This window comes from Chelonoidis abingdonii, chromosome 3 (assembly GCF_003597395.2).
Source record: "Chelonoidis abingdonii isolate Lonesome George chromosome 3, CheloAbing_2.0, whole genome shotgun sequence".
NCBI lineage: Eukaryota > Metazoa > Chordata > Testudines > Testudinidae > Chelonoidis > Chelonoidis abingdonii.
The window spans coordinates 109,878,621-109,891,037 of NC_133771.1; the positions used below are offsets into that span (position 1 = coordinate 109,878,621).

The window sequence follows — 12,417 nt, forward strand, 5'->3', positions numbered from 1 at the left end:
AGATATCTACATTTAGGAAATTATTTCTCCACAAAGAGTCAGGACCATGTGGTAACAGATTCACATGCAAATTCCCCTTTAATAATCCTAGTGCAGGAAACTCTCCAATCAGAACGCTATCCCGTCCCTGATACCTGATGCCAGCTTTTCTGGTAATGTAGGCCACTGAAGCAAATCCAGAGAGATTGAGTTGGAACCGAGAGTAGCATCTGAGATCTATTTGGGTGGTTTTTCACTTTTTGCCTCCTCACCACTGTCAACAGGGAAGAATTTATAAAAGGATCATTAGCTGAGAGCCTCCCATCTGATCTGGACTAAGAGGTGAGAGCACTGTTTAAAGCTGTGAGGCAAGGTGGAAAGACTAAGACGGAGTATCAGGTTAATGAAAGCATGAGGTGGCTCTTAGGCAGCAGCTGGAGGAAGTTTGGACATGCTGACAGGGGGAACTACGACTGGTTAACTAGTGAACCAGGTGTGCCACTTCTGGAAACCCAGTTGCAGGTCAGTACCCTGGCTTCTCTTTAGGGAATGTTCTTTGGCTTTTTTTGTGAAACGCCTTGGTGTATGTGGCAGTGGTAATGACTGGATGTTGGGACACTAGGATTTATACCAATGGAAACAGAGATAGCATTGGATTACAGAAAGTTGATGCATTTCCTTGTTGCATTTAGTTTGTTTTTCCTCCTACAAAAAACACCAATATATTTAAGCTTTAAAACTTGAGAAGGAAAAACCTGCAGGTATAGGCAGCAAAAGTAGTTTCATTTTTAATTTGGAAAGAGTGTACACTGCATTCTACATTTTATACTTCCTTTCCTTTGTTTTTAAATATACACACACTCTTTAGATCTGATCCCTAGAAGCCCTTTTACAGCTGTTAGTGTGGGTAGTACTCAGCAATGAACTCTTGTTCTCTAAGCTGTACAATGATTACTTCTTAGTGGAGGGAAAATATGTAGGGATGTGGGGGAAGGGAAATGTCTGTCAGAGATGAAAGCACAGCCTGCTTTTCTATTGTTGCCTGGTACTGAAAACAGTCTCAGCTTCAAAGGTGCAAGTTTAACCCTGGTGTAAATCCGACTTACACCAGGAATGAGAGTGAAAGCTGCAGCAAACAGGACACCAAGCACACTGAAACAAAATAAAATAAGGAAAGTGTTGTTTTTTTTATGGCCCTGAGATTGTAACTAATTCCAGATTAAACTAAACAGAACCAGCCCATTAGTGGCACTACCAGAACAATAGTAGATGGCAAGATGTTCATCCTATTAAACTAATGTCTTTCTGTCAACAGAAGTGACCTGTCATGAAAAATAAGATATAAATTTTTTGCAACAAACTCACTCCCGTTGTGCTTCCATGCTAACACCTATATGAATAACTTTGAAAATTGAGATTAACGTTACCCTGCAACAAAATAATGTTTATAGAGACAGATAATTACTATTAATATGATTTTATATATTACATATTTATATAGATACACATCAAATGAATATTTCCTGTATCAATTTAACATTCAATAATGCTGTGAAAACTTAAAACAATGCACCTATTAAAAATGAACTTTTCCAAAAGTGCCTAAGTGATTTAGGAGCACAAATCCCAATTATTTCTGATAGGCTTTATGTTCCTAACTCACTTGGGAAGTTTTGGAAATTCTACCTTCATGTTTATCACCTGCGCCTCCTTAAGAAAATAACCCCATGAATATATTCAAGTCATCATTCAGTACCTCTCCTATTTAGATTTAAAATAATCCAAGTATACTAACCAAGGCTCTGGGTGTCCTAACAAATCATTAACAATATAATAAAATCCAAGCAGCATTTAAAATAATAATTTTAGTAGGAACTCAGCATCCAGGCATCTCCTTTTCTCCCCTACATCATTCTAGGAAGCACACCTTCTCGTAACTTCCCTTATTAAGTCATCATCTACAATGAGTCCATATGTGGATAGTGACAAGTTTTATTTTATCTAAATAGAGTTGACAATGGAGTTCCTCCTTATGGAAATGGCATACAACTCATCTGTTCTCTGCATTTCATTCCTTTACCAACTAATATGGGTGAAAAGCCCATTTAAACTGACAAGGGTCATGTAACCTGCAAGCTGGCAGTTGTACATACCCAGCATGTTAAAACAAGCACAGGCTGACTTGTAATGAAAGGCTTTACTTCTTATGGTCCTTCCCAGTGCACAGTTGTTTGAAAATTGACCCTTTCTTTCAGTTCCTAGTAAGATATAAATTAAGGGAGAGAGAATAAATTCCACAGGAAGTTATTTAAAATGCCCAAGTAATTTCATTTATGTTTAAAGCACAATAAACCAGTGGATGCCAATGGAAACATCTAATTTTTGAAGTTGTGCGTGTCACAATTTTCTTAGTTTCTCCTTCTCCCCTTCTTTATTACAAAGGTCATTTTTCATGAAAAGACAAGAAGTTCATCTGCTCCTGTTGCTTCTTCCTCGCTCGAAGTCATAATCCTTTGTTTATGATATCATAATATCCAGAACTACTATGTCATCACACACAGAGGCTATCGGCATCATTAGAACAATTTACCAAGGATGATGATGGATCCTTCCTCACTGGCAATTCTTAATAAAATCAATCAGTCAAGATTGGCTGTTTTCCTAAGAGATATGCCCTAGTTTGGGAAGGCTTGTGTATTACACAGGAGGTCAGGCATTAGACTCTATGAAATAAAGGGCAAGCAGCAGGAGCAAATGAGTCCAGGAAATGCCATTTTAAATTTTCAGGAGTTTCTCAGTGCATGTTGTTTGCTTTTTCCATTTCACTCGATCTAGACACTGAAACTTAGTGCTATTTGTTTTTAGACAGTTTCACTTTGTGGTACCCATACACTTGTAGATTTCTGCTATTTTGCTTTCAGCACTTCAGAAGAAAAATATTTTTAAAAAGGTGATTTTTTTTGTTTAATTGCATTAAAATATTTCCATTCAAAACTTTTTTCAAATAGATCTACATGAAATACTTGTCTGTCCCTTTAAGAAGCACAGCCTTTATACCATGCAGCTTTCTTTAGTAATAATAATAAATAATTTGGGGGAGGGGAATACAGAAGTCTATAACAGATAAATCAAATCGTCTCCAAATACTCTTTTCCATGAGACAGGTTTTTAGTATTCAGGTATGGCTATAAGAAATTTACTAACTCTAAATGTTTCTTGGATCAACCTCTCTAGTGTTTACAAAGATAATGTAAAGTGTTTGGCAGGTGGCATATCAAAATAATCTCTCATCTTCTCTATCCCAGACGAAGAGGTAATGTGAATTTTGCCTCAAGTGAGGACTGCAGCACTGGCCTTAGTAATGCACTTTATAAAAAATACTTTTGATAAAAATATCAAGATAATGCATTAGTTACCTAGAACCTGATTCTTCACAACATACTTTCCTTGAGGAGTTATTTGTATCTGTCCAAAGCAAATGCAGAGATGTGAAACGTTTCTGAATAGGAATGGTAGTGATTTACACCAGCTTTTCACTGGTATAAGTAACTACACAAAGTGCAAGACAGTTGATAATCTGGTCCTTAACCTCTCTTGATCAGTTTTGAAAGAGGAATCCGTTGTCCCACGCCCCCTCAAATTCAAAAGAGACAAAACCAGACTGAATCTCTAAATCCAGCTGGTTCATATTTTAGTATCTATATTGAACATACAAAACTACACCAAAATAATATGATGCTTGCAAAGTCAAGCCCACAAAAGTTGGGAAATGCCAGAAGTAAATGTGCCTGTAAAATTTTAATTCAGCCCCCTTGTGCATGCACACATTATGGTAGTCTTTTCAAGACATGTTCACATACTATTTTTCCAGAGGTGCCCTGCCTCATTCACAGAACAGGATGGACAGTGCTCATTTCATGAGCAGCTAGCTAGTCAATACATTGTTTTCTCATTATTCAGTGTTGCCCCAGGCCCTGTTTACTATAAGCTATTCAAACCTTGCTCTGAAGACGGAATTATTAATTCCTCATAGGCTATTGTATGGTGTTCATCACTACAGTATCTGAGTGCTTTACAAATACAAAAATTTATTTTCACAGTCCCCTGGGTGATGAGGATTTTCTACCAGTCCCCTGTGGTGAATGGCGGGTGATTAGGGCGGTGATTGGGTACCTACTACAAATGTGGGAACTGAGATTTAAGATTCAGATCAAAATGTCCCTAATTGGGATCTCCCCAACCCCAGGCCTCTTCTAGTCAAGGCACCAGCTGGAAAAGTTTGGTTTAAGTCAGGGATTCTCAACCTTTTCTCTTTGAGGCCTCCACAACATGCTATAAAAATCTTCTAAGGCCCACAATCTGTTTCTGCAATATAAAAGCCAGGGGCTGTGTATGTTAGGGTCGGTAGCAAGCAGTGCAAATGCCTAGTGCCCCGCACCACCGGGCCCTGTAAATCTTCAGTTGTCAGGATTCAGCCTGGGGTGGCAGGAACTCGGGGCCCCAGGCTTCAAACAGGACTGCCAGCTTTCTAATCAAACAAAAACCGAATGCCCTTGCCCGCCTCACACCGCCCCTTTCTCGAGGCTCTGCCCCCACTCGCTCTATCTCCCTCTCCCAATCACTTGCTGTCCCTACTGTCACTCACTTTCACGGACTGTGGGCTGCAGTGCAGAGGGGGGTGCGGGTCACCTGAGGTGTGTGGCTCGGGTGGGCCAGGGATGAGGAGTGCAGGAGAGACTCCAGCTGGGGTGCAGGCGAGGGCCGGTTCCAGCTTTTTTTGCCACCAACAGCAAAGTTGGGTGGGGGGGAAGGCCCTGATCTCATCACTTTGGCAAACGGCTCAGCCACACCGCGTTCATTCTCCGCGGCAATTGGCAGCACGGTCCTTCGCTCCTGAGGAGGGACTGAAGGGACCTGTCACTGGGAATTGCTGCCTGCAAAGACCGGACGTGCCACCCCTTCCTGTGCCACCCAAAGCACCTGCTTCCTTTTGCTGGTGCCGGAGCGGCCCTGGGTGCAGGCAGTGTCCGCCATTTTTCGAATAAGCGTCATTGGAAAGTTATCCCGTTGACTGTGGTCGAATGAATTTGTTATGTCCCTAATAAGGGATGGTGATGTGGACATGATCACCTTCAAATTGGTGATATAACAAAATTCATGTGGGGGGGTGGGGCGAGGGGGCTCGGGTGTGGAGGGGGCACAGGGCTGGGGTAAGAGGTTGTGGTGCAGGCTGCTGGGTCGTGGGGCTTGAATGAGGGGTTTGCGGGTAGAGGTCTGTCTGGCTGGAGGGGAGAGAGAGGGCTCCCCATCCCTCTCTTGCCACTGCAGCTTGGGGCTGGGTGGAGGGCCTCTCCAAAGCAGCTCTGGTGGGCCTGGGCCAGCAGGAGGGGCACTCCCGCCCCCCACGCCTGTGCAGCCCTTGAGAGCTAGCTGTGCAGCTTACTGGGAACATAGGTCTGGGATCCTGGCGGCACTTACCATGGCTCCCAGGAAGCAAGTGCCATCCCCAGAGCTCCCATTGGTTGCGGTTCTCAGCCAGTGGGAACGGTGGAGCTGGCACTAGGACCTGGCAGACACTTCCAGGAGCCACGTGGCGCTAGGGACCCTACCTTAGCTCTGGGACTCTGCTACACCACAGTCTGGACTTTTAACGAGCCGGTTGGTGGTGCAGGGTCCCTTTTTGACTGGGCGTTCTGGTTGAAAACCAGATGCCTGGCAACCCTAGCTTCAGCCCCTTGTGGTAGGGCTTCAGCTTTCTGCCCTGGGTCCCAGAAAATCTAATGCCAGCCCTGTTCAGCGGCCAACCTGAAATCTGCTTGGACTCCTGGTAGACAACCGCTGTTCTACATGCTCCATTTTGCTGGAGGGAGCCGAAATTTAGTTTTACTTTCTTCTGACTTGTTACTTCTTCACGATCATGTATTTGTAACTGAATAATAAAAGGTGGAGGGGTCATGGTACATAGCCTCTTGAACACATGAGGCCCTAGTGCAATGCTGTGGCTAAAAGGGCAAAACACAATTCTTGGATATATAGGCAGAGGAATGCCAAGTAGGAGTAGGGAGGTGATTTTACCTCTGTATATGGAATTACCAAGACCATTATGATACACCGCATCCAGTTCTGGTGTCCACACCTCAAAACGGACGTTGAAATATTGGAAAGGGTTCAGAAGAGCTACATGAATGATCTGAGGTCCGGAAAATCTGCTTTATAATGAGTCTTAAGGAGCTCAATCTATTTAGTTTATTGAAGAGAACGTTAAGACTTCAATCACCTCCCTACTCCTACTTTGCATTCCTCTGCCTATATATCCAAGAATTGTGTTTTGCCCTTTTAGCCACAGCATTGCACTAGGACCTCATGTGTTCAAGAGGCTATGTACCATGACCCCTCCACCTTTTATTATTCAGTTACAAATACATGATCGTGAAGAAGTAACAAGTCAGAAGAAAGTAAAATTAAATTTCGGCTCCCTCCAGCAAAATGGAGCATGTAGAACAGTGGTTGTCTACCAGGAGTCCAAGAAGATTTCAGGTTGGCCGCTGACCAATCTATAAGTACTCACTTGGGGAAGAGATTTCTGATAGCAGACTGGCTTGCGTAGTACCTTTTTCTGCTAGATTAAAGGCCTCTGATTGGAAGCTGAAGCTAGATGAATTCAGACTAGAAATAAGGCACAGATCTTTAGCAATGAGGGTAACTAACCACTGGAATAATTTACCTGTGGCTATGGTGAATTCTCCATCACTTGAAGCCTTAAAATTATGATTGAATGTCTTTCTAAGATGTGTCAGCTTGGCAGAAATTGATTTTTCTTTTTAAATATTTGAACAATTTAAGCATTTTCCCCAATTTGTAGTCAATTTAAATTTTTGTGACTGAGTAAAATTACTGGTTTTAAGTATTTTATTTTTCTCAATTTAAATATTTAAATTTTTACACAGTTGTGGGAAATTATGTGAGGATCAGCCAATAGATGAGTGACAATTATGTAATGACAGATTCCGAGATTCAAAAAGTTAAGCGTTATAACCGTTAACACACTTGTCGACATCATGTCAAAATATACAAAGTAAATATTCTTAAATCAAAGTCTAATAAGTTCTCAAGCAGCATTTTTCTTACTTTGCCTGTTTGAAAGCTTTGATCATCAGTGGAAATGTTTTTCTATCAGTTTCTGTGTGTATGGTGAACTCGGCATTTACCAATAAAAATATTATCTTTCCAGGCCTAAAGATAGGTTATAGGTCAAATAGAAGTTATGGGTTTCATGCAGTGGCTGTCTGACCTTTTTCCTTCTGTGGACCACTTCAGAGAGGGCTCTTCCTCTTAATCCCCTCCTCCCCCGACACCAATACTTCAATGATTCCTTCCGGTTCTTGGTTCTCAAAGTGTTTCATTTTGTGGACTACCAGGAAGAGCTCTGCAGACCACTGATCTACAGACTATAGTTTCAGAACAGTTAATACGGAAGATAAGAGATCACCAATAAATAGAAGCAGTGGCATTTGGTGAATGAAGGAGAGGGTATATGTATCCAACAGTTAAAGTAAAAAGGGAGCAAAAAATAAAGGAGAGGCTTCAAGTTAAAGAAGTTTATTTGTTTTATTACAGAGCAGACATCAGATCAGCTCAACCAAAGACGACGTAGAACCATTTCTATGCATCATCCTGCCTGCCACCATGCTGCTCTTCCTGGCATTCCTGCTGCTCTTCCTATACCGCCGCTGCCATCGACCCAGCCCCCAGGGGCAGATCTTCAGTATTGATCTCCCAGAGCACCTACCTGACCGTGATGTGTCCGATTTCCTTTCAGTGCTGCCCTGGAACAGTGAGCAGAATTTCCACTACTCCACTCTGCTCCCTGAAGCCACCTTCCTCACTGTAAGCTTGCCTCCATCATATGAGGAGGCCACTATGAAACCTCCTACGGGAGAGGCTCACACTGAGTTTTCTCAGGATCCAGTGCCTCCTTATGAAGAGAGTACACACTGGTCAACCAACAGTAAATAAACTTCCTAAGGAAACACCTTTGGCTGAAGCTTACGACCCATCAAGGCATAAACATGAGACACTAGTCATTAACGTTAGTGACCAAATTTTCAAACAAGGAAACCAACAAAATTAATTGAGGAAGGAGCTTGGGTTGATGTGGGATTACTTTAACACATTTAATGATTCAGCATTTCTAACCTCAATTCACAGCACCAAACACAGTTAAATACCAGGTTGGTGTAGGATGGGAGGAATTGTGGGAATAAAAATGAATGATGTACCTCATACATTAACTAAATTGATGGACACTCACTTAGGTTAGAGAGCTGAATCTAGGATGTGGGCTATCAGCTATGAAAGGAGGCAAACTGTGCTGTATATATGCCAATTAATTAAAGGGCTTTTATCACAGAAATCTCTTCCTTTGTTTTTTTTTTTAATTTAGTTTTTGGTAATTTCAGTAACTTAATTTGAAGTATCTGTACTAACAAACTCAATGATGCAGATCTCAGGAAAAGTGAACAAGAAACGAGGCCTATAAAGTATTGTCAGTGAATACCACCACTAGGGTCAGTGTCAGGCCTATAAACAGTAAATCGAGATTTTGCAATCTGCCTTTCAGTCCATCAGTGAGACTCAGTGTAACAAGCAGAAAGGATCAGATGTGATTCAACCATTTTGGGTTAAGTAGAAACAGACATCACGGCAACTGGTAGCACAGCAGGATATTCATGCAGCTGATAAGCAGATGTGCAGTCCTATAAGTTGTGTGGGGCTGATGGTTTTACTTTGTTTTCTTATTTAAAGCTTAAAAAGAAAATCAAACCCTGTAAGCTTTCAGTGCTGGACATCAGGTCCAATGTATAAAGATTTAGAAAAAAATAGAAAAAAATAAACTGTGAGAAAACTAATTTTGTGTTTCAAACAAAACAACACCCATTTCCCCTCAGATAACTAGACAAATGTAAATGTAGCTGTTTAGATACAGAAGTAGAATTCAAGGAACTGGAGGCAATATGGATGCAATGGCGTTTACTCAGCAACTGTCTAACGCCGCTTACAAAAAAATGCAACTAATGTTACTCTAACATGTAATTCTACACTGTGGAGGAAGATAAGTACCGATTTTTGATCAATTGTGCAGTTACAACAGCACTAAGCCACTTGTGTAGACAGGCCTCAGGGGTTATAATATGGCTTCATGAAAACCTTCTATGAATGAGTTATTATGTAGACACTCTTACTGTGAGCAACAACATAAGATATAGGTTATTTCCCTTACAGAATGCAGGCCACAGGGAATTTACCTTAAAACATCACACAAAAGTGATCTTAGTGAAAACAAAATGTATGAGACGAGAAACCACAGTACAAGAAGAGAGTAAGGTGTGCATACATCTCTAGCCTTAACATTATTCAAATTCATCTAGAGAGGTCCACTTTTAACTAAATTGACTGAAGTAGCAACATGTTTACATCTCTAAAGAACTCAGCCTCTCCACCAAGCTGTTTCTATCTGGTTACTTGACCTCGCTAGTGTCAGAGACCCAGCTTCTGGTTTCACTTCCAGTTGGCGCAGTTTATTTGTCAGTGATTTTACACATGATTAAGGGTGACTTGTCATGACAGCTCTCTCCAGGGTGACCAGATGTCCTGATTTTATTGGGACAGTCCTGATGTTTGGGTCTTTTTCTTATATAGGCTCCTATTACCTCCCACCCCCCAATCCCAATTTTTCACATTTGCTGTCTGGTCACTCTAATTATCTCCCAGAAGGGTATTTATGCAGTTGTCCTCTCCAAAGAGATGAGTGTCATTGTCAATCTCTTGCTCACTGATTATTTTCTCAAATCCATCTTTGGACAAACAGTTTGGGGTTCCTATCTGTTTGTAATCCCATGTATATTTGAAAGATGGACGTTTGTTCAAATTTCAGTGGTGACAAGAGCACATCCAGAATTCAGTTTATTTTCCCTGCACAGAATGCTTTTTGTATTTTATTCAGAGTTAGCATCTCTCACCCCGCCCCAACATAGTGGTATCTGCTTTAGATATTAGTTGGTCCCTGGCTGAAGTTATGCTTAAAGCCATGGCCCCCTTAAGTCAAGTCTCATTTTCCTGTAATTTCATTTTAATATTATGCCTACTCGATATCAAGGATTCTAAGTAAATTAACATTGATTTGTCATAATGGGCCTGAATCCAGAAACCCCCAAACTATGGTTCCAATCAAAATCAATACCTCCACCGCAAATGTGAATTAACTCATCTCTAGAATGATATGAAGTTATTTTAGATCAATTCAGCATATGAGCTGTCTGAGCCTGTTGGTAGGCAGGTACTCATTTTTAAGTGCTAAATGGTTATTGACCAGTTAGATCACTAAAGAAAACTTATTTTAGGTCACGTTTGATGACTCAGTCTCATCCAGTTGATTTGTGGCTGACAATGCAGTGAAGTAATATACATACAGCTAAGCTGTGATTTTCAGAACTCCACTGATCAGTAAATCAGATGATTCCAAATTCATTTCTGTTCACCACTTCCGAAGTTATGTAGAAATATACATTTGTTTTTTGAAAGTTTTTATAAAGTTTTGCAAATTTCTCCCTAGACCACTGTAAAATTGTTATTTACTTATACACTATATGCAGATTACTTATGCACATTTGTTTGCATTTGGTGAAGTTTGGAGCTCATTAATAATTAGAGAGTCTAAGGAGATATGTGAAATATTTATGGAAGTGAATTCACAGTGATTTGAAAGATAATTATGTATAGTTCTCTCTCCAAAAAGATGCTAGATGCTCTGAATAAGATTGTGCAGCTCTCCCAGTAAGCATTTGCCAGTCCTTACAAGGAGAATTAATAACTGAGGCACTGCAGTTCACACAAAGGGCCTCCTAAAGCTTGAAGGGCAATCTCTGTTTCCTGGCCTCTCCACTAAGGCTGCCAACAAGAGTGCAAACAGTGATGTGGATGTGGTTATTTTGAAAATCAAAAGATGCAAACTGGAGTAAATAAACTGTATGCAAGTGCTGCATTACTTCCCTTTTACACATGGAGGCTTCATGGCGCAAAGTCTTGTACATGCAAAGTCCTGATCTCCAGTAATACATACAGTTGAAAAGCAATGCAAATTTAGTTACTCTGGGCACAAGAAAGCAAATGAGACTGAAGATCTGCTTTGCACTGTAGGAGCTTATAAACTCTTAAATAAAATTGCTTTATGTTTGCACACTGAGCTGGCCCTTGGCACCCATTCTTTGCTGCAAGCTAGCTCATGAATATTCACTAGTCCTCTAGCTGTGACTGGCTATACTTTAAACACAGTTCAAGAGATTCCCTTTATAAGTGAAAATTCCTACTATGCTTCTGGTACAGGGCTTTTAAATTTTCACTATTGCTGAGCAGCCTCAAGGCATCAACATTTAAAAGGATGCATTTACAAAAAAAAAATTATCTGGTTTGTAACAAATTGCCAATATGAATATTTATAGCCTTGATCTTAAAGATTAAAGAAAAACCCCACCAAGCAATTATGTCTATAGGGTCATTATTACCATACAGATTGAAGACAGAGCTGTTCAAAACAAAAAACAAAAAACAAAAACATTTTTCTTAGACAAGTACCCTTTTCTCCCAACATCAGGAGTTCTTCCACACAAAAAGTGTTGTTTTTTTTTAAATTCACAAACACCCCCCACAAATCCCATCATTTGACTCAACTGACCAAACAAACAATGAAATATTAAAAATGTTTTAATTTGGAAAAACTGAAAATAAATGAAACATTTTGATAAAACATTAAACACACAATTTTTTTAAACCTAACTCTAGGTAAAATTGTTACTGTCATTAGGGGGGGCAGATCATTGAAAACCATTTATTAATTGAATGGACTCCCTTTTCTGGTCACAAATTATCCATGAACAAGTTGCTATTCCTATGAATGTGTATGTTCACACATTTACTCATTGTTCAGTGTGAATGAGTTTCAGCCTATGGAATGCTTGTAAAGGGTCTGGGGTGAGTTATAGCTATTTGCAATTAAGGAGTCACACTCTGTGATTGGTCACATGTTATCATTTCTCTTCCTTGACTGGATGATCATAGCTTTAGTGAAAACAGAAAGGGGGGGGGTGAATAAGGATCTTGAGGTTTGATTCTCTCAAGAGGTTCAGACAAGTACTTGCAGACGAGTGGCGGGGGGGCGGGAGAGAAGAGACAGAGTTTTCCCATTAATATTTGTGTAAATAAAATCTGAACTTTTTCCATGAATGTTTGTGGAAAGTGAATAAAGAGAGAGTGTGTGAAATGGTCAAAATAAATTTATTTTCCTGCACTATTTACTCAGCTCCAGTTCTAATCTAATACAGAGAGTGTGTTGTCAAAAATAAAATAGCAGGGCAAAACAAAAAGACAGGCCTGTAATACTCA

At 40.4% G+C, this 12,417-nt stretch overlaps 1 protein-coding gene across 1 annotated transcript; it reads left to right on the forward strand.

Annotated features, from left to right (window-relative positions):
* The first annotated feature begins 218 nt into the window (after positions 1-218).
* Positions 219-8,253, forward strand: SMIM28 (small integral membrane protein 28). Its single transcript, XM_032770952.2, has 2 exons — positions 219-501; positions 7,597-8,253. Exons 1-2 carry the CDS (start codon positions 391-393, stop codon positions 7,993-7,995), a joined length of 510 nt encoding a protein of 169 aa, XP_032626843.1. The 5' UTR covers positions 219-390; the 3' UTR covers positions 7,996-8,253.
* Positions 8,254-12,417: the final 4,164 nt, after the last annotated feature.

Excerpts from the sequence above, each read along its gene's own strand:
- SMIM28 (XM_032770952.2), top strand. The coding sequence starts at position 391 with ATGAGGTGGCTCTTAGGCAGCAGCTGGAGGAAGTTTGGACATGCTGAC. Across the intron at positions 502-7,596 it reads TTCTGGAAACCCAGTTGCAG|AGCAGACATCAGATCAGCTC; the intron begins GTCAGTACCCTG and ends GTTTTATTACAG.